This window comes from Acipenser ruthenus, chromosome 5 (genome assembly GCF_902713425.1).
Source record: "Acipenser ruthenus chromosome 5, fAciRut3.2 maternal haplotype, whole genome shotgun sequence".
NCBI classification, from domain to species: Eukaryota; Metazoa; Chordata; class Actinopteri; order Acipenseriformes; family Acipenseridae; genus Acipenser; species Acipenser ruthenus.
In genome coordinates, this window is record NC_081193.1 from 20090002 (window position 1) to 20115701 (window position 25700).

Genomic DNA, 25700 nt, shown 5'->3' on the forward strand with positions numbered 1-25700 from the left:
CCGGCTCGCAGTCACCGTGGGTGGCAACGTATTGGGATGCGCACCTGTAAAAACCACAGTCAGTACCAACACGAGACTGAGGGAAGCCTGCTTGTTAGAATGGACAAACAGCCTTCGTAATGGTGATGTTAAAAGCTGTCACCAAAACGGCATCAAGATACTGGGGTTGAAGTTGCAAGCAAGCGAGTATCTCAGTCCTGTACAGTGCTGCTGAGCCCAGCAGCTGCTCTTGCTGCACATGCGCTTAGCACCACGTTGCAGACTGGCCTGAGTGTAGACTTATCGATTTCAATTTTTTATGTAATCACATGTCAAAATATAAAAAGTAAATATCAATAAATCAATAAATCATACCTGCTTTAAATTATTCTGTTCATCTGGTGAAAAATGTAAAAATGAATTAAAAAAAATTCTCGGGTCTTTTGTTACAGCTACTGCAATGCATATTTATTTGCTAGATCCAGCAAAACTCTCCAAATTGAAGTTGATGTCTATTGTAGTTCCCTACAAAGTGTTGATCTGTCCAAGTCGGTCTTCAGAAAGGCGCATCAATACAGCCCCAGGGGAATGAGTAAAAGAGGAAAACCACCAATCAGCTGAGATTTTTCATCTCGGAGTAATTAAACAATTACATAAATAATATAACCCGTCTAGTATAGTTCTAAAAACCAGCAAGAAGAAATATAAATAAGCTCTAGCTGGAGCTATGCAGCCTGGGGGGACAGCACAGTCAGCTGACTTATGTTGCTGGATGCCTGGGAAGGAGTGACTCTAGCCGCTGACTTCACGCAAAGGGCACAAGGCTGCAGCAGGACGCAACAAGCTGGAGTGCACACTACGTGTAAATAGAAAACTATTACCGTGATTAGTTTAATATAACATAAACATTTGTGTAAAAACACAAACAATTCTAAATATATACAGACAGAAGCAACAATGTACTTATTTGAACAAGGCTCACCGATCAGGTCAGTCTAATGAAAGGAAAAATGGCACCAAGATCTGTGAGTGCAGTGCTTTTCATCCCTCAAGGGTGAAGGTAAATACCCGTTCAGTAATGGTTACATTTCGTACTTGAAAGGGAACAAGACCCTTCCAAAAAAACACAAAAACACACAGCTAACATAGTATCCAACTAGTTATCACTAGGCAGGTTATGGAGCTACAAATCTGCAGTCGGAAGTGATTCAGAAGTGCGAGTTCAGTGTAGGCACCAGTCAATCAAATCTGGACCCAGTTACTTGCATAAGGGCAGACCACTTTACTCTTGACAGTAAAGTATCAGGGAAATTAGGACGAACCACCCCAGTAACAACAGTAAGTGTATTGTAAGCTTTGCAGGTCAAGGACTGATTGACCAGTGGAATCCCAGTGTTTGTGATACTCTGGGTACTTTCAGCTCAATTTGAGAAGAGCAAGCCACTGTGGTAAAAGGCAAATGTTACATAACTGACTACACTTTAGAGGAAAAAAACAAAAAAAACACATCACTTGTGTTACTCTCCTGTAAATCCCTTTTAAGGTTTTCTTTTGTCTTTATTTTTTTCCACACTTCAAATAAATTGCATTTTTTAAAAGGCACTTAAAACCAAATTGATTTACATGCGTTGTTGCGACCAAAGAACAACCATTTTCATGCAACAAGGCTTAGTACAAGCATATCCAGCCGCTGGATTCTATGAACATGTATGCCTTGTTTCCATCCACTTCAAAAACCTGCAATAGCCAAAAGATGCATGAAGAACATTGAAGATTTCCCATCACACTGGAACACGTATTGAAAACCAAGCGTTTGCATCCTTATTTGAATCCCCAAGATACTCAGACACTCAGAGCCCGTTGTGTAGCAATGTTATTGAAACCGAATAATGTATCTAGCTGTGCAAAATAAGTATGTTTCTTGTATTACAGCATGTTCAGAAAAGTAAATGCAAGGGAAGTTACATTGTCTTCAAACAACAGTACTATGATCCCCCATTTGCTTTGTAGCAAAGTTGTAAAACCAACTGCATATGCAAAAGTAGCATAGCTAACCAGGGTTCAAACCATGACAGAAATGTAATCAGGTGCTGGAAATAAGTACTGCAAAAGAAAAAACACCACCACCTTTAAAGTAGTTTATTGTTGTCATGTCGTCAAAGTTAAGAGCAAGACCTCCATCTATGTTAAACATCTGTAGCAATGCTGTAACCAGATCAGTTATGTACAGGCAGTGGCTTATTGAAACAAGGCATTATGACTGGGAGTTTGTAATTTGCCAGCTCAGTGGTGGCATTCTGTAACATGGATGTGCTAGGCACTCACATCAAATACCACCATTTGTACAAATCCAGCGCCTGGACCATAAAACAAAAACATTCATATTATAGGTTCAAGGCATGCAAAAGTAAGCTAAATGTAGGCTAAAATATCTCCCTACTTCATATGTGCCACACATGAAAAGACCATAAATACTTCTTTGGGCATGATCTTTATTGCAGTCATTTAGTTTTCATTTCTAAAAGTATCTAACTGTAATAGACAGTGGAGACCAACACAAGTACAATGATTTGCAAACAACGTTTGTAATCAGTGTTATGAAATGCTACACACTTATATCAGTATTGGCAGAAAGAGGGTCATACATTTATTTATAGTCATATTTATTAGATTTTGTACAAATCATCATCATACTTTGGCAACTAAATCAGCATGGCATTACTTGTAAAGCACTCAGGAATTTTGGTGGCAATTTTTTGACTACAATACAAAGTGATAACAAAAAAGAATAATGCACAACCCACCCAGTGCAATCTAATGCTTGACCAGCATGTAGTATCATTAATCTAACTTTTCTTTTTTATAAAATCATTTTTGCTAAATTTTCATATATACGTGCACAGAACCTGAGCCATTGTTTGCAAAACAGTGCAAATGAACACATTCTGTTCAACATTCACTTTTCAAATGCCAAACATGCAGCAGTTTTTTGTTTCTCCACCACAATGAAACTTATCTTCATTTAGTTTGCATTATTTCAGGTTTCAAAGAAAAACAGGGGAAACTAAAGTGTTCCGTACATTTACGAAGAACTGCACATGAGGGTATTAAATATTACTGAACTCTTACATAAACTGTGATTGTCTTTAAAACAAAAAACTGAACAAAAAAAAGAATTATCAGGTTTATGAAGATCTTTATGCCAAATTGGTGTCTGTATAACTTTATTTGGTAAAGGGAATATAAAACTTAATTAGGTCACAATATTAACATTTTCAGTTATTAAATGAACCTCATGAGTTGCTGGTTACTGGTTTTGTAACATTAACAAGTTATTTTGTATTTTGGTGCAGGATTGCACTAGATGAAAGACCTTGATTAATCTGGCCAAGTGTGGCTAAACTGGGGAAATGTATTCCCTTTTGTTGTGCGGAGACCAAGGGCAGAAATACAATCTAGATATTTAAAGAAAAATAAAGAAATCAGATCAGCTGGCAGTACATACTGTAATAGTAACTAACCACATCGCTAGATTGTCAACGTCAACACACAGGGCTTCACTAGCCTGACTGGCAATTCTCTCTATTTTTGGTTTTCCATGTTGTTTAGTTAACATTAAATCTGGGATGATCGCCAACAGTACAGCTGTTTTTATTTTTTTTTTTTTTTTTAAAAGGCATGCACTTTCCCCCCTGAATCAGCAAGATAAGTTAAATCACCCAGTTTATTAAACCAAATAACCATTTTTGGTTAACATACATGAAAAGCAAAATCAAATGCAGTATTGTGGTTTAATGATTATTTGTTTTAAGGTGGTAGGGAAAATATAGTATTGCTCATTTTGAGATCATCTTAAATTAAAACCAGAGATGTTTCGTTTACCGACAATTTTAAATGCCTAAACAAATGTAACTTTGCATCTCCTTGAAAGTTAACAATTAGAATGTTCCTTTAATTAAAAAAAAAGTTTTCATCTAATAATAAAACACAAAAAATAAAGAGTGTTCTTAAAAAATATGTAAAACCTTAAGTAATAGGAGTAGGCAGCCAACCACAAAATAAACCTTAGCACAGAAAAACCTAAAATTGAACTCTCTGAACGGCCACGTAGAAACATCACACATAGCATGAGCTAGTTACCTGTGGCACACCGGAGATTACACTGTGTGACCAACCGCAAGAACAACGCATTCACCACATACTAAAGAGGCTGTTTGCTTTCTGCAGCAAACACTGTTTGGAAGGAGGGGGTGTGGTTGACATTAGGCAGCAGTGCACACAGCGACTGCCACACCGCTGGATGAGCTGGGCTCTTAGAGGTTGTCGTAGTTGCTATCCTTGGATTTGCAGAACTTGTAGAGGAAGAAGATGACAGCCTGCAGGCCCAGCACCAGCACGATGCCTCCAATAAAGCTGGCTGCATCAAAGCTGGACTTCTTAGGGGGGGCTGTGGTGGGGAGCACTGTTGAGTTGGTTTGGGCTGCGATGAAGAAAAAAATATGTCAATCACAAAATGCTTCCACTCCATAGCAGCAGCAGTCACAGTTTCCTAAACCAACTGAACGGTTCAGTAGTAAAGCATGTTTCTTGTCAGAAACTAATTTCTTTTAGTATTTCTGCAGCTATGGCCAAACGTTTTGCATCACCTAGAATTTTAGGGTTGAGATGTAATAAAAATAAAAACTATATGAACATAATTGATATTTTATTTAACATCAAAGAAACTACAAAATGATATCGCAAAAGTCTGCTGGAAGCCACAACAGTAGTACGGTATTTCACGTTAGAGTTTGAAATGTCAAGTTATTCCATTTTTGTCAGTTTTTCGTTAAGCACATGGAAAACTACAAAGTGGTATGTAATTCAATACGTTAACGTAACATTATTCAGCAGGTTTCAAAATTAAAATTAGTTAATTCTATAGAGTGATGCTAAACTTTTGGCCATAGCTGTACATATGTTAAGATTGGGTGTTCTGTGGTTATGGGTGAAAGCAGTACTTGCCTGTAGTTGGAAGGGTGGCATTGTGTGGGGTGGTTGGAGTCACAGCAGTGGTGGTCGTGTTAAAAGGAACTGTGATTAAAAAATAAAATAAAATAAAATAAACAAATAAATAAATAATAATAATAATAATAATAATAATAATAATAATAATAATAATAATAATATTAATAGTAAATTAGATTACATTTTACTAACAAATTCTTCTGCCAATTATTATACTAGTCAAATAACATATATAACATTCAATAAAAAAGTAGCTCCATAAATTCAAAAATGTTTTATCTGTAAAACAGCAGCACAAGGTGTTTTTTAAAAGGGTCTGAACTGGTGAACCAGGACTAACAGAACTCCTAACCCTAATTCATTACCTGACGTTACTACAGTAGTGGAGTTGGTTGTAGTCGGTGGACCAACAGTGGTTGAATTGACTGAAGGAAAAAAAAAAAAAATTCTTATCTAAGAAACACATGAACAACAATAATTAGTGGTGTGTGTATATATATATATATATATATATATATATAATAGCTGGGCTTCATTGATTTACAGGAAAATAATTCCATCTAGGGTTTCTCTGATGTCATAAAATTATGAGACCAAAGGTCGAGTAATTTATAAACTGGCACAGAAACCCGAGATGGAATTGTTTTCCTGTAACTCACTGAAGAGGCCCATCTATTATTTTTTATAATACATGGATACCCTTGTGATGCTAATATTGAAGACTACAAGGTTCAGCAGTACAGTTGGTGATGATGAAGCCCTTGCTTTTTTCACAGCTTGCTCTACTTCTTTCCACTTAGGTGCACAGTCCTCCATTTGGTATTCTGGTGGATTGATAGGTGGGATGTCTGAAGGAATTGACATAGGCTCCTGCTTTTTTGAATCTGTATGTGTTTCCTCCAAATATCTCTCCAGCTCAAACTTAGATGCTTTTATGACCCTTTGTAAAAGATTGAGTCCCTCCTTCTGACTTTGTTCTGCTCTTCTCCAGAGATCTGTGTTTACTGTGTCCCATACAGTTTTCTCACAAGCTCTTGGCCATTTAACTCCAGGTTTGTGCCCGTTGAGGTTCTTTTCTCTCTTATGCTGGTTTGTCTGACCGGGTTCACAAGGATCATTAGGTTCATCACTAACTGTGTCCATGCAAGTCCTCCTCACGTCTATGACAGGGGTGCTGATATCCTGCGAACTGTGGTTTGCTTCCTGTCGCTGAATGCTTCCACCAAGTATTAACTCAGTTTTGTATTTTTAATATATAATTTTTTTCTCAATAAATTTTTTTTCCCCCCTTAACAGTGTGGAGTATGGTGTGTAGATAAGTGGAAAAAAATCCTCATTTAAATGCATGAAACTCTGAGGCACTGACACAACAAAATGTGAAAAAAGTTTAAGGGGGTTGTAGACTTTATAGGCACTCATATATATATGAGAGCATTTTACAGCACTAGGAAACCCCTCAGGAATTGTTTTTTTAAATAGGTAGCTGATGAAATCCAATGCTATAATAAAGTCCAAGGGTGGTCTATCCTGGTGGGATACTAGCGGATCAAATCCTTAACACCCCTGCTTAAGAGGCAGGTTATTAAATATTCACATGGTTATCAGGACCTTGTTAACATCTCACTGGATTTAAACTGAATCCAGATGACAGGCTATAGTTAGTCTTGAGTGGTCCAAATCTAAGGCCCTGTCCACACTATGCATTTAAATCATAAACCAGCTTAAAAGTGCTAAATACAGTTAGCATCTACACTGCAGAGTGTTTACTACTGTACTCAAGACCACCTCAGGTCCGCTTCTAATTTAGATTGCATCAGGGAGTGCGGTTTGTCACAAGTGTGGACGCTGTAATACATTTTTTGTTAACCTTCAATGTCCTAAAATGCTCTTTGATATGTTTGGCGCATGGACATTGCAAATAGAACTGAACTGGCGCCTGAAGTGTAAACTCCTTATTGGGTCTGTTATCCTGAAAAGAAAATCCATCAGGACATGTCTGTTAAACTACTGGGAAAATAACAAAAGCACAGCATTAAATTAGGCGACTTCAAGAATGAAATGAGAGTTAAAAGTAATTCATGCAATTTGTCAGCTCTGTTTGAAATAAAAGCAGATTAAGGTTCAGTCAAGATATGAAGGCAAAAACAAGTGACATTGTTTTGTAATTAACAGCTTTTTCTGAATTTTATTAAGAAAGAGAAATTGGCTCCAAATTAGTTTAAAGGACATCATGTGATCAAAAATTAAACCTGAAAACTTAAAGCCCTACTTATATATACACATTTATATGTGTGTGTTTGCATTTACTTTTTCCCCCCAAAAGATCTTGTTTTTTGCAACATGCACCTCTTAATATGGGGCATAACACAAATTTTAAACATAAAATACAATGCATGGTGGGATACTATCAAAGTAAGTCCCACTGTCCATTGTGCTGCTAGTAACCAAATTATTTTAATAGTGTTTGTATGAATTACGCCCGACTAAACATGAAACGGTACTTCAGTGTGGGCGCTTTGAGCTGGATTAATTAGAACGGTTTCAAGTACGGTTCTCGAGATCGGTTATGTAGTGCGGGCATAGCCTAAGATTCAATTAGAGAGATGTTCTAACTAGTCAACCTGATCAGAGTGCTTACTACACAACACCCCTCTGACACCCAAGCAAACGCCTCAATGAAGAAATACAGTGTGCTCCCATCACTCCAGTATTTAAAAGCATGGGATGTAGCTTTCTTCTGAAGTTAATAGGCAGACATATTTCAAGCCAGCTGCTACAGCATACTCACACTCATTCATACACAACTCAGTGATTTTAAAAGTGAACGAGAACATATTGCGGACTTACCTGTACAAGAAGTTGCGTTGACAGTTGTGCAATTTGTGCCGAGGGCTTCAGTTTTATTCAAACAGTGGCTTGTAAATGAGGAGCTGTTTCCTGCTATAAAAAAAAAAAAAGTCATCCGGATTAAAAGAAAAAATATATACCGGTAATTTAAATGTATTTATTTATAAATTAAATGTATATAGAATTAGTATATAGAGTGTTAGAAGCTCCATGTACCCCAAGATTATCATACTGTCAGTTTATTGTCATTTCCATTGTTTGTGGTGTTTTTTTTTGTAACATGTGCTCTTTACAGATATCCTATTAAAAATAAGAATCTGTGAACCTAGAGGTGCTCAGTGGAGCTCCCAAGTCAGCTTCCCATTTCAATGCTTTTCTTCCCAGCTGCAAGTCAATTTGACTAGCAAAGGACCAGCTTGCCCTGAATAGTCAAAACGGCAGCCCTCTGAAGCAGTGCATTCTGGAAGACTGTGCTGAGCCAGATAAAAACAAATACAGCAGTAAGCCCCATTCTCAGCCTTTTTATTACACTGTTTATATGTCTCTTCTTATCAGAGGTTACACTGCAGGAATAGTGCAGGTGTCACTTCTATAAAAGCTCTCCAGCGCAAAAAGCAAACTGAACAACTTACTATTCATAATAGGCTATAGCTGAAAAACTGTAACAAGTAAAAACAATTCTAACAGCAGCTGTAAATCGAACCCTGACGTTGACATTGATTATCGCGCAAATTCCAGCAACGATTAGTTATCATTATCGAGTTAAAATGCTTAAAATTTTTTTAAAAAAAAAACAACAACTTCACAGTAACAGTTTAAAGGAACAATAAGTCCTCTTTTTATAGAGCATGGTATAAAAAACGAATTCAAACAAATCCTGATGTTTTAAGACATGTTTGATAAATACATTGGCATTTAAATATAGCCCTCTCCAATTTTCATATTCCTGCAATCACTAGCCTTTGCCTTGTTTTGTGTAAAATCTGACAAATTTCCAGTGTAAACATAACAGTAAATTAAGAAGAAAAAAAAAATCAACCCCACTGTCCAAATGAGAAAAAAAAAAAAAGGTTTGAAAACTACATTAACATTATGGTCTATTCATATGGACATAATTCAATATCTCTTGGTTACAATTTCTGAATTGCGTGGCCCAGCTTCTGCTATTGAAAGCAGCAGTCCCTTCCAGTGTGCCACGGCTGCAGAGATGCATTTCACTTTTTGCTGTCATATTTTAATCAAAACTTTGCATGACTTTGCATAGCCACATAGATTTGCATTATCTTCAGTGAATACAACTATATCGTCATTTTTCCCCCAAATACTACATTCGAGGTAGCCTACCCTTTCCTGCAACGGAACTTTCGACAGCGACAACTCCGGTTGATCATTTTATTTTGCGTCTCCATACTTGAATATGTATAAAATCTCTTTCATACACGTATAGGCCAAATCAATCTACATACCACGTCGCAACCAAAAAATGCGTCACATACTGGAGTGCTAAGAGAAGCGTTTCGCTTATACAGTACATTACTAAGGCCCTACCTATTTCAGAGCCGTGAAAAAAAAACGTCACATGGACCGTGAAATTCATTCTTCACCGTGAAAACTGTCTATTTTGTGTACTTTTACCCTGCACTTAAATCCAATTAAGTTATGTGTATCGGTCCAGGTTCCTGATGTGATTATAAACTGGTTTTAATTTCAAGAAAACTGGACAGGAAAATCTACAATAATTACTGCAGCCGATCGTGTACAATAATTTTGCATTCTGCTGGTGGCAAACTATTTTGTACAACCTGCAATGTTTCATTGGATCATATATGTCGAGCTACGATCCTGCGGCATTTAGACTCAGACAGCAATCAAAAACGAAAAAGGTTGCGGATAGTGCATTGCTTCAAAACGAAAAGGTAAAAAAAATAAAAATGAAAAATCTTTTTCTGAAACAGCGGCATGTGACAACGTAGTAATGTTAAATATTAGTTTCGCTCAAGACAGACGGCTACAGTTGGGACTGATTTAAAACAGAATAATATGTATAAAATACATTAACAAAGCAGGTTACTCTTGATCTCTGCATCATCATCCTGTATTTGTTCACAGATGCATATTCTCAGTGACTTTTAGAAGCAACAACACAGATTGTGCTCTTGACAGTAAGTTAATATATACAAGACAAGTTTTTAATCTTGTGGAATATTCGATTTCATTAAAATATTATCGATTTATTGTGTGGTCCCAATCGATAAATAATTCGATTATTATCGTTACAAGTCTACTAAACATACCAATTCAAGAGTTTGCAGGTAGATTTAAAATCAGATACATTTAGTACTGTAAAACATGAAGCAAATTAAGGCCAGCAATGGGGCCAACAAAATGTGGACTTTGCTTCTGAATTTAAATGTATTAACAAATTACTAAAGTAGTATTAATTAATAAATAATAAAATATGCAACCACAAAATGGTCGTTATGGTGTTTTTATTTTAACTCTACTGTTCTATGATGTTTTGTCTCAGATTCAAAATATGAACTGTGTTAATGTACTGTTGAGGTACATATCACCATTATAGGGCATCTGAACAGAGCAGACTAAAGTACAGTTTTTTGGCTGTTTTATAGCATCGCAGTAAATCTGCTGTGCAAATGATGCTGTGCCATCCTCTTGCCCGTGGTTTATTGTTACTGTCTGCCAAATTGCTCTACAGTGCCTTTCTTGCACCAGCTATCCCTGAAAACTGTAGGAAATCATTTTTTCCATATATAGTTTGCAAAGAGGGGGCACCTACAAGGTAGGATAGGAAAATAAAACTCATGCTACAACAATGGTTAGGTTGACTGGTCAACGACCATCTTTTATATTAGCATGCCAGCTAACAACACTGACAACACTGAGTACACAAAAGAGATCTGTAATGGCTCTTAGAGGAGGGTACTGAATACAGAGAGCACATCCGTATAGATTGTTTTTATTTGCATGCTGTTTATGTTTATTTCTGTTTACGAACCACAAGCTCCAAAAACTGGTTGACTAGATTGTTTTGTCCACTTCTAAATAGATAATACAGCTTTAATGTTGGATATGCATGACAAGGTGTTCTTGTTACAAGTCATGAATACAACTACGCATCAAGGTTTGATTAAACTCTCTAATAATAGCTCCAGATACTGTACTGGATCTGTGCCCACTCTTGTTCCCTGGCCTTTTATGTTTCATCTCGATGAGCACTGTAGCTTCAAACAAACAAGACATACACCACATTAAATGGCCTGCCCTGTTAATTTGCTGAAGAACAAGCAGGTGGATGAGGGAGGAGTAGACCCAAATAAAAGCACCAATCATGACATTGCAAAAATGAAATCGGAACCAGGTGGCCATAAATCAGACAGCTGTTATTTCAGATTCCAGTTTGCTTGCTATTTCAACATTACCCACCCCCCAATGGCGTCTAACCTAAAACAAACAAACAAAAGTTTCCAAATAATTCTTAGTCGTACTGGCAACCATTTTAGTTGGAGACCTGTTCCACTTGTTTTTCCTGTTTGAGCACTTTTCTTACTTGAGCCAAGCATTACACTGTATCCCCAAAAAGGTGTGGTGTCTCGCTTACAGCTTATTCAGAATACCGCTGCTAGAATTCTGACTAAAACCAGGAAAAGTGAACATATTACCCCTGTTTAAGCCCTAAATACTGACACTGACCCTGTATCATCCACCTCGCACTCTTAGATCACAGAATGCAGGGTTACTGGTTATTCCTAGGGTCAACAAAATTAACACGGGAGGAAGAGCTTTTTCTTGCAGAGCTCTTAAATTATGGAATGCCCTTCTTCTTTCATCAGGGAAGCTGGGACCGCTGAATTCAAGACTGAAAACATACTTTAATAAAAACGGCTTTCTTATCTTAGTGGGTTTTAATGTAACTTTTAAATTGCTGCTTTTTAGCATAATTTATTTTTATACACTTTTATTTAAATATACTATTTAATATGTAGCAGTTGTGTGTGTGACATGCCTGGGGACCTCTATACAAATGTATTGTGTTGTGTAAATACTGTACGGTGCTTTGCGATACCTTTGTATGAAAACCGCTATATAAATGCAATCAATCAATCAATAAATAAATAAATAAATAAATGCTTTCAAAAGCACAAACATAAAATTCTGCGTTTGAGGTTGGGATTATCAAAGCAAGCCCTGCCCTTTAAGCACTTTTACATGGTATTAAATTCCTGCACCACACAGTACTGTATGCGCTACTCTTGTGTCCAAACAAAGACTAGCTCACCATTTAAAATATGAAGAGCTCCCTCAACAGTATTAATACAAAAAAAAAAAACTTGTTGCAAGATATGCTTTCTGCTCCAAATCACATCTCCGAACAATTAAAATAGATTGTACATCAGCAAATGCACTCCAGTATGCGTGGTATGCAGAAATAATGTTACACCTTGCTGTGATATTTAACGCATGAACACAATCACAAAATTGTTTTCTCAAATATCTGCCTGCAGATTACACTTATTCATTACATTTATTCTCGATCAATCCTATTGTGACCTACTGGATCCCTTAAACCATGTCAATTATTTAACCTAGGCACAAATGACTTGCTGCACGTACGTCTGTTTTCCCCATTAGCAGCAATGTTCTCTTAAAAACCTTTTTTGCAGTATACAGGTTTTTCTTTTCCAGGAAAAGCAGGCAGTACTGCTCTTCCATGACAGGATTTTGTAATATATAGAATTAATTAAATATGAATGCACAGACCTTATGCCTTGGCCTATGGCAGTCGAACATCACCAGCATAAGAGCCTATTATAAAAATGTTCCCACGTTTATACGCAATAATCTTCAAGTGATAACCAGTATGCCGTTTTACAGCTGTTACAGAGCAACACAATTGTACATAAATATCGAAGCACTCACCGATTTTCCTTCATGAGTTAATGCAATATGTACCACCTATCTGGTATTCTATTTACCCCAGAATAATCTGTGTCCTCACACACTACGCATTATTAAACAGTGCTTTAACAATCCAATTAACACTCCACAGACTTTAAACCCCGATGTTTATGCTGACCAGCATATAATTAATTGACTAACTGAATGTTTACTTTATGTAATGTCTAATATAGATTGAAGTTGCTTAGTAACCAGTTGTGCCACAGAAAGTTTTATTCAAACACCACTTACTGTTCAAGGAAAAATAAAACATTTCAGCTAAAGCTATTAAGATTTTCTCTGCTTGCCAAGTCTTTTACAATTGTCAGTCTATAGATTCATATTTCTCACATGCATATTTCCCCAAGTAGAGTAAAACCTGTCCAATCCAGCGTTGTTTGGTAGCAAAAAAATTGTGCTGGATAAGACAGTGTGCTGGATTACAGAGTAACTAAAAAAATCTAATACTGTACCTAAAAAAGGGTAAATGACAAAACAACTGAAATGCTTTTTTTTAAAAAGCACTCGACGCTCCCCTGCCTCCAAAGCCCGCTCCTTCTCCACCCTCGCCCCGCAGTGGTGGAATGACCTTCCTACAGATGTCAGTCCCTGACCATCTTCCAGCGCCTCTTCAAGACTCACCTCTTCAGACAGCACCTGTAGAACTCCTCTTTTCCCTCTGGACACTACTTTACTTGCACTTATCTGCTCCCTATTTTACTGCACTTACTCCTGTACTTTTCAGAGTACTGTACTGTAATCTGCCACAAGTGTTATTCAATCTGTAGTATTTTGCATTTAATCGTATCCTGATGTAACTATCACTGACACTGTTATCTGCTCCGATATTGATTCGTATTTTGTAATATACTTGTACTTACTAGAACTGAAGTCATTGTATTTTATCTTGCTCTTAATTGTATTAATACTTGTACTGTGATTCTTGAAATGTATTTGTTTATGACTGTAAGTCGCCCTAGATAAGGGCGTCTGCTAAGAAATAAATAATAATAATAATAATAATAATAATAATAATAATAATAATAATAATAATAATATTAATAATAATAATAATAATAATAATAATAATAATAATGACAAGCCTAGTGCCTTATTCAATTAAATGAAAAAGCAGATACAGCTTTTCACACCATATCTAAAAACAACTGAAAGCTTAAAGTGGTTGTTTTGTTCTTTTACTTTATCAAGCACCAATCAGCATCATATTTTTTTAATATTTATTTACTTTTGCAAAATGAATCGTGCTAATTTTCCTATCTTTTTACTCAAGTAAATGGTATTTTATTTTCAGAAAAAAAATGCAACAAAATGTAAAAGCTGGAGAATGTAACAGCCCCCCTCGTTACTTACTGCAAAGATGCCAGTCAGAGTGTTCCCAACCACTTCTATGACCTTAGAACTAAAAGTCTTTGACTGGAAAAATCTGTTATACTGCAGTGAGAAATTGCTTGAGAGGATTGCTTTGGAAAAAACTTTTCCACAGTGGCTTCAGTTAGATCGTTAATCATTTTTACAAGGTAGGACCCAGTAGTGATAACAGTTTTGCAAAACTGGTACAGTACAGTATGTGGGGTCACTAGCAATATAACAGAAGTCTAGGTCCTGAAGCCCTTTTATTCTAGTTTAATGCACATTGAATAGTGTAAACCCCAAACTATTCAATGCAATTACTGTACTGAGAATGTAAAACACCCAGTGCACACACTTTTTGTACCTTTTAAACAGCGTTGATTTTCTTCCCTCCACATTCAATGTGGTATCTCCACCAGGCAATTTTCTTTGTTTCAAGGTCTCAAATACAAATCCAGCAGGGGATAAAAAATACTATTATCATAACCCTGGTTCCCTAAAATAGAAATGTAACCATTACTGTATGGGTATAAACCTCCTAAAGACCCGAATCCTGAATATGATAAGTCAAAGCTGCTCTCTGAGCCTGTGACGCAGTCATGGCCCGCCCCCGAGGGCACAAAAGGACTGCGCTCACAGATCTCAACGTCATTTTTCCTTCACGCCTCCTGCAATTATGGACGCAGCGACCTTAAAGCCTAATGGTTACATTTCTATTACATGGAACCAGGGTTATGATAATAACCTAACGTTCCCTTTCAAGTACGAAATGTAACCATTACTGTATGGGTGAGCGTACCAAAGCCGTTGCAAGGGCAAGATTGCTGAATGACTGGAATGCTACAAGACGAACCCCAGTAACAAGTAGCTAGGGTGAAAAAACTGAGGGAGAAACTCACCTCTATGCCTGTGTTGTAAAGGTTGATGGAGAAGCCGCACTTAACACTCTAGTTCCAAAACCAGGGTTTTGAGGATCCACGACATTCAGCCTGTATAACCTAGTAAAGGTATGGGGAGTAGCCCCCACCGCCGCATTGTATATGTCCTTGACTGATTCACCCTGGAATAAAACCCACAAAGTTGCCGTGCCCCTGGTGGAATGGGCAGTGAGCTTTTCTGAAGGGGGCAAGTTCACCAGCTCATAGGCAGTCCTGACTGTGTCTGCTATCCACGTAGACAGCCGCTGCTTAGACAGGGCTTGACCATGGGACTTCACCCCATAGCAGACAAAAAATTGTTCGGACTGCCTCCAACGTCAACGTAGCACGCCAGGGCCCAAACTGGGCAGAGCGTATGGAGCTGTTGCTCTCGGTCAGACTGGAAAGGTGGTGGATGGAAAGCCTCCAATTCCACAGCCTGGTTGACGTGAAATACCAAGATAGTCTTTGGCATAAAGGCAGGATTGGTATGGAGCATAATAACCTGTCCTGGCCTCTGTAGAAATTAAGCAGGCTTTCGCAATAGAAAATGCCTGCATCTCCCTCACCCGCTTTGTGGAGGTGACAGCGAGCAAGAAAGCCGCTTTAAAATGATAAAAATTTCAGCTCTGCTGAATACAGGGGCTCAGATGGAGGCTTCATGAGTGCACCAAGCACTACATTTAGCCTACAGCGAGGAACAATGTCCTGATAGATAATGCTCTGGCATTTTGCAAGGTGTCAATAACCCTGTTGGAAAGTCCCATATGGCTCAAATGCATGAAGGGATGAAAACAAAATATGGTCTATGGGTAGAATTGTACACAGTTGTTTCTTTGTTTTTGTTTTTTTTGTTTTTTTTTTTAAATAGTTTTCCGTAAGATTTACAATTGAGTGTTTCAAGTTGCGGAACATACAAAATACAATACAGTACGTCTTATTTCTCTTCATGCAGGACTGTCTTCAGTTTCATACAACATTAATATATAAATAAATAAATCAAATGGTTTGATAATTGTATTTAAAAGCACAGGCATGCAATATACCTATTTATTACCGCATTAACACTTTTTTTCCCCCTCAAAGTAGTCTCACTTTGACATGAAGGAATTTATTTATTTTAATATTGTATGAAACTGAAGATGATCCTGTATGAAGAGAAAGGAACGTACTGTATTATATTTAGCATATGTTCATCCCCAACTTTAAACACTCAATTATAAATCTTACGTGGAACTCACAAACCCGAGTCCACTAAACAGACATCTCGTGGAACTCACAAACCCGAGTCCACTAAACAGACATCTCGTGGAACTCACAAACCCGAGTCCACTAAACAGACATCTCGTGGAACTCACAAACCCGAGTCCACTAAACAGACATCTCGTGGAACTCACAAACCCGAGTCCACTAAACAGACATCTCGTGGAACTCACAAACCCGAGTCCACTAAACAGACATCTCGACAAGATCTTTGAGAGAGACTTTACACTTAGAAGTGTAAAAACTTGTCAGGATGTTAACAATGTAAAGAAAAATGACAGGTGCGTTATTTAAATAGTTGTAGCAACACGTGGGGACGTGCAACAATATATATTTTCCAGAACACCGCTACTTACTCTTTAAGATGTGGTACTGTGTCTACTTTTTAAAATCTAAGCTATTTATTTATTTAATGTATTTTATTTATGAAAAACAAACATCAAACTAGTTTTAGCCACTGTAACTACTTGATGGAGCAGTTGAAGATTATAAACAACACATTCAAGCTCCAGTATAACTCAGGAAGCAAAACAAATTTAAAATGGCTTTTTTCTCAAAATGGTGTATGGAACAGTATAAAGTATCAGCCTTCTTAATAGTGCTGGGACAAATATCCAAACAAATGTATGTATCTGAAGGGAAAAAATGTCCATCCGAAATGATACAATGACAGAAACACAATTACTTATATAAAAAAATGCAATTCTTGATTTCAAAAATGGAATTGTTAATATAAATAATTCAAATTTTAAATATCAAAAATGGAATTCTTGACATCAAAAATTGCACTTCTATCAATGAGCCTGAGAACTACAATCTGCTGGACAACAGGAACTGCAGCAAATTGATTAGCTATTTTATATTATTATTATTTTTATTTTCATTATTATTATTATTATTATTATTATTATTATTATTATTATTATTATTATTATTATTATATAATGTCTTTGAAAACACCTGCATGTTAATGACAGATATTTCTGTTCTGACCCTTTCTATAGAGGAAAAACATGCCTTAATGTACTCCTTCAAATTACCCGCAAACAAGCTTATTCAAGCAAAGAAGTAAAGACTGGTAATTACTATGCATTTTTTCTATAAAAAATATGAATTGCTGAGATCAAGAACCAGTATTTCTAATATCAAAATAAAAGGTAATATTTTTTAAACCAACAGTTCTATTTTTTATATCAATAATTCTATTTTTGATATCAAAATAATATAGAATTGTTGATATCAAAAATGTTATTACTGATATCAAGAAAACATTACTAACATCAGTAATGGAACTGTTGATATGTGAAACTGAGGCTTAAACGTTAACATATCTACATACTAGTTAAGTTGCCACCGATGCTGCTTCAGATTTGGGAAGCGAGTCAATCGGGGTCCGTTTCTGTCTGTAATATGATACAGGTCAGGTATATCACGCCAACTTGCAAAAGAAATGACCTGTATAGTGATCAATGTTTTAGTTTTCTTTCAGCTCTAGTTTCTGTTTTTTGTTTTTCATTGTAAAATGCCCCTTTTTCCACACTTATTTTAACTGTGTTGAAAGTTAAAAAGGTCATGTTATTGCTTTATAAAAATAAAACATTGCCTACTTTATGTTTCTACCTGAAATAAAACACAGGATTTTTTTTTAACCTTTACTGTATGGCTTTCTTTGTTTTGTAGTTAAAAAGCCGTCCATGGGGTTAATCTGTTTTTGTTAAAGAAAAACAAACAAAAGCATTGGCATTCAAACCTTTTTTTCCCCCTATGTATGGTATTTACCTCCTACAAAGTGCTGTATAGTAATTATATAGTGTCCCTTTAATGTACTGTGTTCCTGTTACAAATCCCTACGAGTGTTTTACTCAATGCCTATTGTGTTTCTAGACTGCACAATGCCTAAACAGGTGCTCATTATGTGAATTTGGTGGAAAGGTGTACAAATCTTCCAGTTACCAAGACAGTTTAAAACTATTTCTATAGAAGTAATAATCAAATCCATGACCCATGGCAACAAAACAGATATATGCTACATATTACAGGGCTTGAATTTCAGCACGGGATTGCAGGAATCGCGCATGTCTTTGAAAACACCTGCATGTGCTCCCGCATATCTGCAACTTACAGTACGGCAAAATCCTGCAGAGATATTTTAAGACACCAAGCTACTGTATTTTTCACCCAATTTAGAATGCCTGAAACGCTACAACAGTCTCTAAGGAAGTGGATGTCAGTGACGAAAGCACTATGAGCCGCATTCTGAGTAGTTCTGGTTAAAATAAATAAATAAATAAAAGTAGTGCTGGATATTTTAAGTGCCGCGAGACTTTATTCTCTCGTACGTGACTCTCGGCCGCTATCTTTAAGGATTATAGAAACTCAGTACACTGCAGTAAGTAAACAGTTTTGAAAAAAAAAGACGACATTAAATCTATCTAGGTGTTGTTTGCAAGCGGTGACTTTCGCTTTAACTCTCAAAACTCCTTCATGCGCTGGCGCCCCATTCATTTTGGGGCGGCAGCGCACCGAAGGTTTACTTTTTATTACAGACTTCAATTACAGTGTACGGCACACTGTGTGCAGTCAACTGAAAACTATCAGGCACAGCACTGAAAACATACCATAAATCACACACTGTTACTAGGATACAAAAAATAAATAAAAATGGAATTGCAATTTTTTTTTTTATTATAACTAGCATTTCCACTGTGTGCCTTCTGATGGGAAAAATCTCTATCGTATTACTTTTCTTCTTCATTTAAATTAAGCCGTGGTGAGGTGGCTACAGCCAATTCAGAATGCTTTATTCATTTTAGAGCAGCACCTTTACACGTATGTAATATTTTAAAAGCATTTTAAAAGCATTTCCCATTAGCCTTACATCTCTTGTTGTTTATCTTTTATGTACTTGACATTTATTCTGCCACAACACTATCATCTGCTTTCCCGAAGCCTGATCAGCAGCTAAGGTACAATACGGTAGTACAGTACAAGAATAATGCTAATCACAGTCAGTAAAATCAGCCATAAAGTCTGTGGATAAAACATATTTTAACAATATTAGTATGGCATTTGTCTTGGCAGTACAGAAACCCTTTGGGGTAACACTGCACTGTTAATTATCTAATAAATTATACCAACATATATACCAAGAAAAATGCTTGACTGATTCCTTGCTAAATGTTTTATGCATGACTTCACAGAACCAGAGTTTGGACTTCCAATACATTGAAACAGGCAACACTGTAACATACTTTAAATACCCTACATGCTGCTGCTTAACAGCTTTAAAACAATGCAGTGACTTTGCAATTGGTTCTCAATTGGTTTCAGCTGACAAACTAATGACTCAGAAGGAACGGCAAGAAATTATGAAGTGAACTGCATTAGTTAATTAGTTCAGTGGCTGTGAAAAGTGTTGATAGATCTTTTATACATAACTATAAAAGATCTATCGGTACAACATTTATAGATAACTGTTACAGAAGTGCAAATATTTTCCAGCTTTGTGCTAACCAGCAGCCATCATCTCTTTCCCACCCACAAAAACCAAACATGCTGGGGGAAGGGAAAGCCTGGTTAGAAAAGCACAGCCCTATCTATATCTAAACTGTTTACTGCCTGGGAAACGAAATCAAGGACCTTACAGCACACAATCCACATTGCTGACATTTTGTTTTGTGTTTTATTGTACTGCAAGTCAAGTTCGTTTTTTATGAATAAAACACACTCTTGCTGGCTTATTTAATAACAATGTTTAATGAACATGGTTTCTTTTTTGTAATTTATTTAAACCTTGTGAATAAGGGCTAACTGTCTAATTCTAAACAAGTTTGCTAGTCAAACTGAGATGTTTGTATATATGAAAACCCCTGTGAACCACTGGGTCTGTGTATAATAGTCATAATAACATACTGCTGCAGCCATTGTTAGTACTCACCTGTGCACACCACCCACTGACAGGCAGTTTGATTCTCTAAGAGGAATTTTGAGCAGTCTGCACAGCTGGTCTGATTAGAACAGGCACCTGAAAAGACATTCATTTTTAAAAGGAGATGCACCAAAACTTGAAAAACTGGTTCAGTCTATAGTGTTGATTTTATAAAATGTGCATATTACTATTTTTTTTAATTGATTTATTCTACAAAAAAATCAACAAAATTAAACCAGTTCTGAGATTGCCAACAATGGGTAAGACAATGGATGGTTTTATATTGGCTTTACATAGTATGTTTATATTGGCTTTACATAGTATGTTTATATTGGCTTGGCATTTTAACCCAATAGTGATACATTTTATTTTTCCATGTTGAATATTATATTACAGTTAGACATCAATCATGAATGTACACAGACAACAATGGGTTTTACGTTGGAATTTTGGTCTTTAAAGTCCCACCAGCAAATACTGCTGACGACAACAAGAGGCGTGTTGACTGCATGTTGCCTTGTGTGTCCACGCTGGTCAACATGCCGTCGACAACCCAGCAACGTGTTTTGGATACAGTATTTCTGTTTTGATGATGATATGACAGCAACAATCTCAATACTAGACAATTAGACTTGATAGTAGTGTCAAGTGGTAAAACAATGCTTACAATTTCATATTCGGAATGCTTTGTCAGTAACTTAATCACAGTATACTGACTATGAAAGCATCATTTGATGTGATATGTAGGCTTGAGACACTTGTCATGTGATTAATCCTGGGAAACAAAATAATTAAATACCGGTACCATGTAATGTCAATGCAACAATTATTGTAGCCAATTCTTTAGTATTTTGTTTAGTTTTTTCTATATTTGAAGGTATATAATAAAATTAGTATTTTTTTCCCCCTATGTATATAGAATAACAATTGGTTTACATTATTTTGTTGCCAGAAGTTTTACACCTTACTGACAGCAGGACTGTCGCCTCTCGTGTGGCCACAGGATTTACAAAGCAACATTCCGTCTTCTGGCTGTCAGGAAACTCTGCTTGTGTGACCAGTCCTCGGGTTAAATCACAGAATCATAGGTGAGGAGAAATCATGAATAACTGGATTGATACTGCAATTTAATTATCTTAACAATGGAAAAATAATACATATATTAGGGGCGTCATTTGCTATAGGGCAGCCCCCCCCCCCGACTTTTCATAGGTCTATAGGCTCCATTATCTCTTCCACTTTTTGACCCCCCCCCACCCACCCATTTTTTAAACATCATTCTTTTCTAATCTAACCGGATCCTGAATGAAGTTGCGACGGTTGCTATGCGATGTAATTGCTTGCGCTCAAGGCGTCTCAAGGCGTCGGCGGGCAGTCATTCATTTTTGACTGATAGTTCATTGTTCTCCAGTGATTAGATCGACATCACAGGTTTACATTGCATTCTATTGTTTCTATGAGTCAGAGGAAAATGTTTGCCATAGCAGGTGGAAAACAGAAGAAATTAAAACGACAGCAAAACAGTAAGGAGGGATTCACTTGTGGAAGAAATTATTAATATTGCTTATGCTCAGGTAAAACTATGTATGCATCTATGCTCTGAAGAAAAGGAACCATAGCTTTGACAACGAGATTTAGGCTCATGTGTAAGGCTGTGCTGTGCGTTTTCGGTTTTCAATTTGACCCTATTTTTATTTTACATTCTTGTCATTTCTTTAAATTTCAGTTTTCAATCCACACCAGACAGGACTTGGAAACGATCCAAAAGACTGGAAATAAATACATGACCCAGCCCATGCATTCCTATTGGACATACTAGAGATGGGCTGGCCCATTACAAAACAGGGCTTGTTTTGATAAAAGGTTACCACCCTGACCTCCGGCAACTCCTTTGTAAAATAAAGGTTGGACTTGTAAAATCTATAGATCAGAGTTATTGAACATCCCTATATATCCAACAGTTGTATTGTTATCATATATTAGTAGTAATTGTACAGTTGTACTCGTAGTAGTCTGATTTGAAGCCAGGTACATCTCCAGCTGTCTGTCAGCACACAGCTAAACAATAGTAGTATAATTGAACTGATATTTTCAACAAAATTAATTTATTTTTATACATTTATATATACAACTTACTGCAATCTCTTTTGTGTTTCTTTACAAATTCCTTCTTTGATCCTTTTTGTTTATTAACTTTAAGTATTTTAAAGTGCAACATTATATTTATTATTATTTTGTTGTTAATAATAATAATAATAATAATAATAATAATAATAATAATAATAATATAACCTGTGTTATGTGCAGGTCACCACTTACCTTGTATTATTATTTAGTTTTTCATTTTAAAACAGCAGTGAACTTGACAGAAAATGCTTCATAAATATGGCTCATAATCTTCAAGACTATGTATGAGTTTGGTAATGTTGGGAAGTGTCACATAGAACACAAACGTGTTGCTGGCTTTGTTTTACAACGTATAGAATAGTAGGACCTCGATAACATGTTTGTTTGTTTGCTGAATCTCCACAAAACTTCACTTTATGCATATGTAAAGACCTCCTTCTTGTCAAGGATTTATGTCACAGAACAATTTACTGAACAAAATGTTATGTATCATAAAAACAAACAAACCAAATAAATGCCATAGCTTAAAATTAGGTCACATGAATGCGGGACCTTTTGTGTCATTTTTAAAAGCCAGCAAAAGCGCACATTTTTCATTTCAATTCCGCATATGTAGTCTGCATGTATAGTCCGGTTTATTTTTGCTTATTAATACGTATTTTTATGTAACTTGCATAATCGGAAAGAAAATGTTTCGGTGTTGCTAAATCCACTACCTGTCTTTCTTCTACATGTCTTTGCAGTGTTCAATTTTCAATCATATAATAATAATTACTGCTGCACCTCATAAATTAACTTTTTGTATTCTATGATTAACTTGTTTTGAGGAGGGACGTTTTTTGAGGCGTATGTTTCACGTGTGTCAAGGGTTTTGGCATTGCTTCTGATTGGTCAGTTTCATTCCATTCGCGTGACAAAAAAAAAAAAAAAAAAATAGAAACAGGTTATATTTTAGCGAAGCAAATTGTTCTCAAAGGGACGTCGCTCGCCTCACTCGCTGCTGGTGTGGATACTCTCATTTGACTGCAGCGACGTCTAAATTATTCGCTCGCCTCCAGTGTGGATACGGTTTTAATCTTATTTAGCCATGGTAAACTCAACCTAGAGTTAATAAGCATGACAAAATTAACCTTGCCTTTTATATTATGCGTGACTTCAACAAGAAATTATCATATATCGTTCTTTATTACCATGACATGAGACTTAGTGGAACGACGTTTTAGTTTGCTATAAACCACTGCTGTGCTTTCAAAATACTTGCATTACTCATTTTGTATAATTTCTTTAAAGAAGAACGATGTTGACAAAGCCCAGCTACTGCCTGTTTTTTTTCTCATTCATGATGCTATTTGGAACAGAGAATGTTAATGCAGACACGGCTCCACCACACCCTGAATTATTCTGAAATGACGCCCCTGAATATAATTAGAACCTAGATATAATTGAAGACTACAACGCCCATCATTTTATTTAATTATCAAGAATGTAATTAAAAAAAAGTAATCAAAGTAAACCTACAGTTCAGCTAGTGCGTTTCTCCTGTAACAAATAGGCTACTGTAATTGAATTTAACTGTATAGTTTTAAGCACAGAGTTAGCAGTAAGTACTGGAGGAAGGAAGGAATTAAGCCCTGGATTTAAAATTGATTGAGGTGTTGCCTAAACTTAAAGCGCCCTGTCATAGACAAGTATATGCTAATGAAACGCATTCATACAGTTTTCCAATGGTGAGAAAATGTTAATGATTCTGTACCACCCTTCTACAGTATTTAAGTTACAGCCAGGTACTTTACTATGGCTTTAATGTAAAAGCCACGTCTTAACATAACAATGAAATACTATTCAAGAGAGGAACCTTAAGAAATTGATGATTACATTTTTCAAAATCTACCGATAGCCAAAAAAGGATGCAAACACAAGGATTGACGGCATGAATGTGGGCCGCCACCAGAGGCCAGAACACCAAACTCCGTCACTGCTCCTTAAGAACATTTTATTTAGACAAAGGTTGTTTTTATCCCAGACTTATCAACCCCTAACTTACAGTATTTTCAATTTAGTTTCGACCAGACACGTGGCTGTCGAGTCAGCTGTTTTTCCACCTGTATTTTAAAAATGTGAAATACCAAAACACTGCCAAACAAACTGGGCGTTGCTTTTTGGTATTTCAAATTACATAAATCAATACATACATAAAGCTAGCTGCTTTGATAACTGGACGTTGTTACCGTAAACACCATCACTTCAACGTTTCTGTGAATATTAGCCTATTTGAAGCAGCAATAATATATTTGGGAGGCAACGCTAGAACCATGTTGCTAGAATATTCTCTTTCCCTTGAATTTGTGGTTATTCCGAACGAATCTCAAAGACACGACTGCTTAGTTTAAACTGGGAATGACCACATTTTAGCTGAATCGACCAGCTGTTTTCAACTGTAACTGGTCCTCTGGTGTCAAACTGCCTGCTGCGTGTTTTATTAATACGTGACCCATAGTGATCAGTAATCGACTACAACATATACGGAGAAAGTACACGTTAATCAAACTGAAATCTACTATTCGACTGCTTTTTAAATATCATTGCATTCTTATTATTTATTTTTGTAATATAATACCTTTTCAACAACAACAAAAATCTTGTGAAATATTCTGTCGAGTCATAACGTAACTACATTGTATTAAACTAATTAAAAAGTATAGAATAGATGAAACAAAATCTAATTTTAAACCAAGATAGTGGACCGATGCAGAAATACAGCGTGCGACATACGATACTCTTGTAATGTTCGTGTTGCAACACTTCTAAAATTAACTTACCTGGTTCCTCGGCTGTTGTACTTCCCAGCACGGTAAGAGTTAATGCCGCAAAGAGTAGTTTCCAATACATTTTTAGATGATATGAACGAAGTTGAAATAAAAACAAATGGGCTATAATGCTGCACAACTTAAGCAAGATACAACTTCTGGTTCTTGCTATAAACTGATTTTGTGGCGCTGTACGTTACTTCCTGCTGTCCAGGTCATGTGGCACTTTCACTGACTCATCGCGGTGGGAGGAGGAGAGTTGTGCTTGCTGAGTCGCAGCCGGCCTGCACTGTTTAACCTCTTGGTATCATATGCCCGTTTAAACCTTTTCGTATTTTGTTAGTTAGGTGTGTTGGCGTAACACAGTTACTGGTCATTATATTTATTTGTCTATGTTTCCGATCAACGTACAGCAAGACAATATTTTAATTTTGCTCTGGGTTAATTATTCTAAAATATACATACAGCAGTCAAAACAGTTCTCAAATAAATCTCCTA

The 25700-nt window shown here is 36.4% G+C and overlaps 1 protein-coding gene across 4 annotated transcripts; it reads right to left on the reverse strand.

Moving 5' to 3' along the window:
- Window positions 1-2103: 2103 nt before the first annotated feature.
- Window positions 2104-25495, reverse strand: LOC117403103 (sialomucin core protein 24). Of its 4 annotated transcripts, none has more exons than XM_034005066.3 (6): window positions 25215-25490; window positions 20278-20364; window positions 7834-7923; window positions 5352-5411; window positions 4984-5052; window positions 2104-4459 (listed from the first exon to the last, which is right to left on the reverse strand). In XM_034005066.3, exons 1-6 carry the CDS (start codon window positions 25282-25284, stop codon window positions 4293-4295), a joined length of 543 nt encoding a protein of 180 aa, XP_033860957.3. In that variant the 5' UTR covers window positions 25285-25490; the 3' UTR covers window positions 2104-4292. The 4 variants fall into 4 exon arrangements, with proteins under 4 accessions (XP_033860957.3, XP_033860956.3, XP_033860959.3 ...); XM_034005065.3 differs by having other exon boundaries at window positions 7834-7926; window positions 25215-25488; XM_034005068.3 differs by lacking the exon at window positions 5352-5411 and having other exon boundaries at window positions 25215-25495.
- Window positions 25496-25700: the final 205 nt, after the last annotated feature.

Coding starts and splice junctions, on each gene's coding strand:
- LOC117403103 (XM_034005065.3), bottom strand. CDS start 25,284: ATGTATTGGAAACTACTCTTTGCGGCATTAACTCTTACCGTGCTGGGA. Junction 5,412..7,833: donor CAACGCAACTTCTTGTACAG/GTAAGTCCGCAA, acceptor TTTTTCCTTCAG/TCAATTCAACCACTGTTGGT. Junction 4,460..4,983: donor TGCCACCCTTCCAACTACAG/GCAAGTACTGCT, acceptor TCTTCATCGCAG/CCCAAACCAACTCAACAGTG.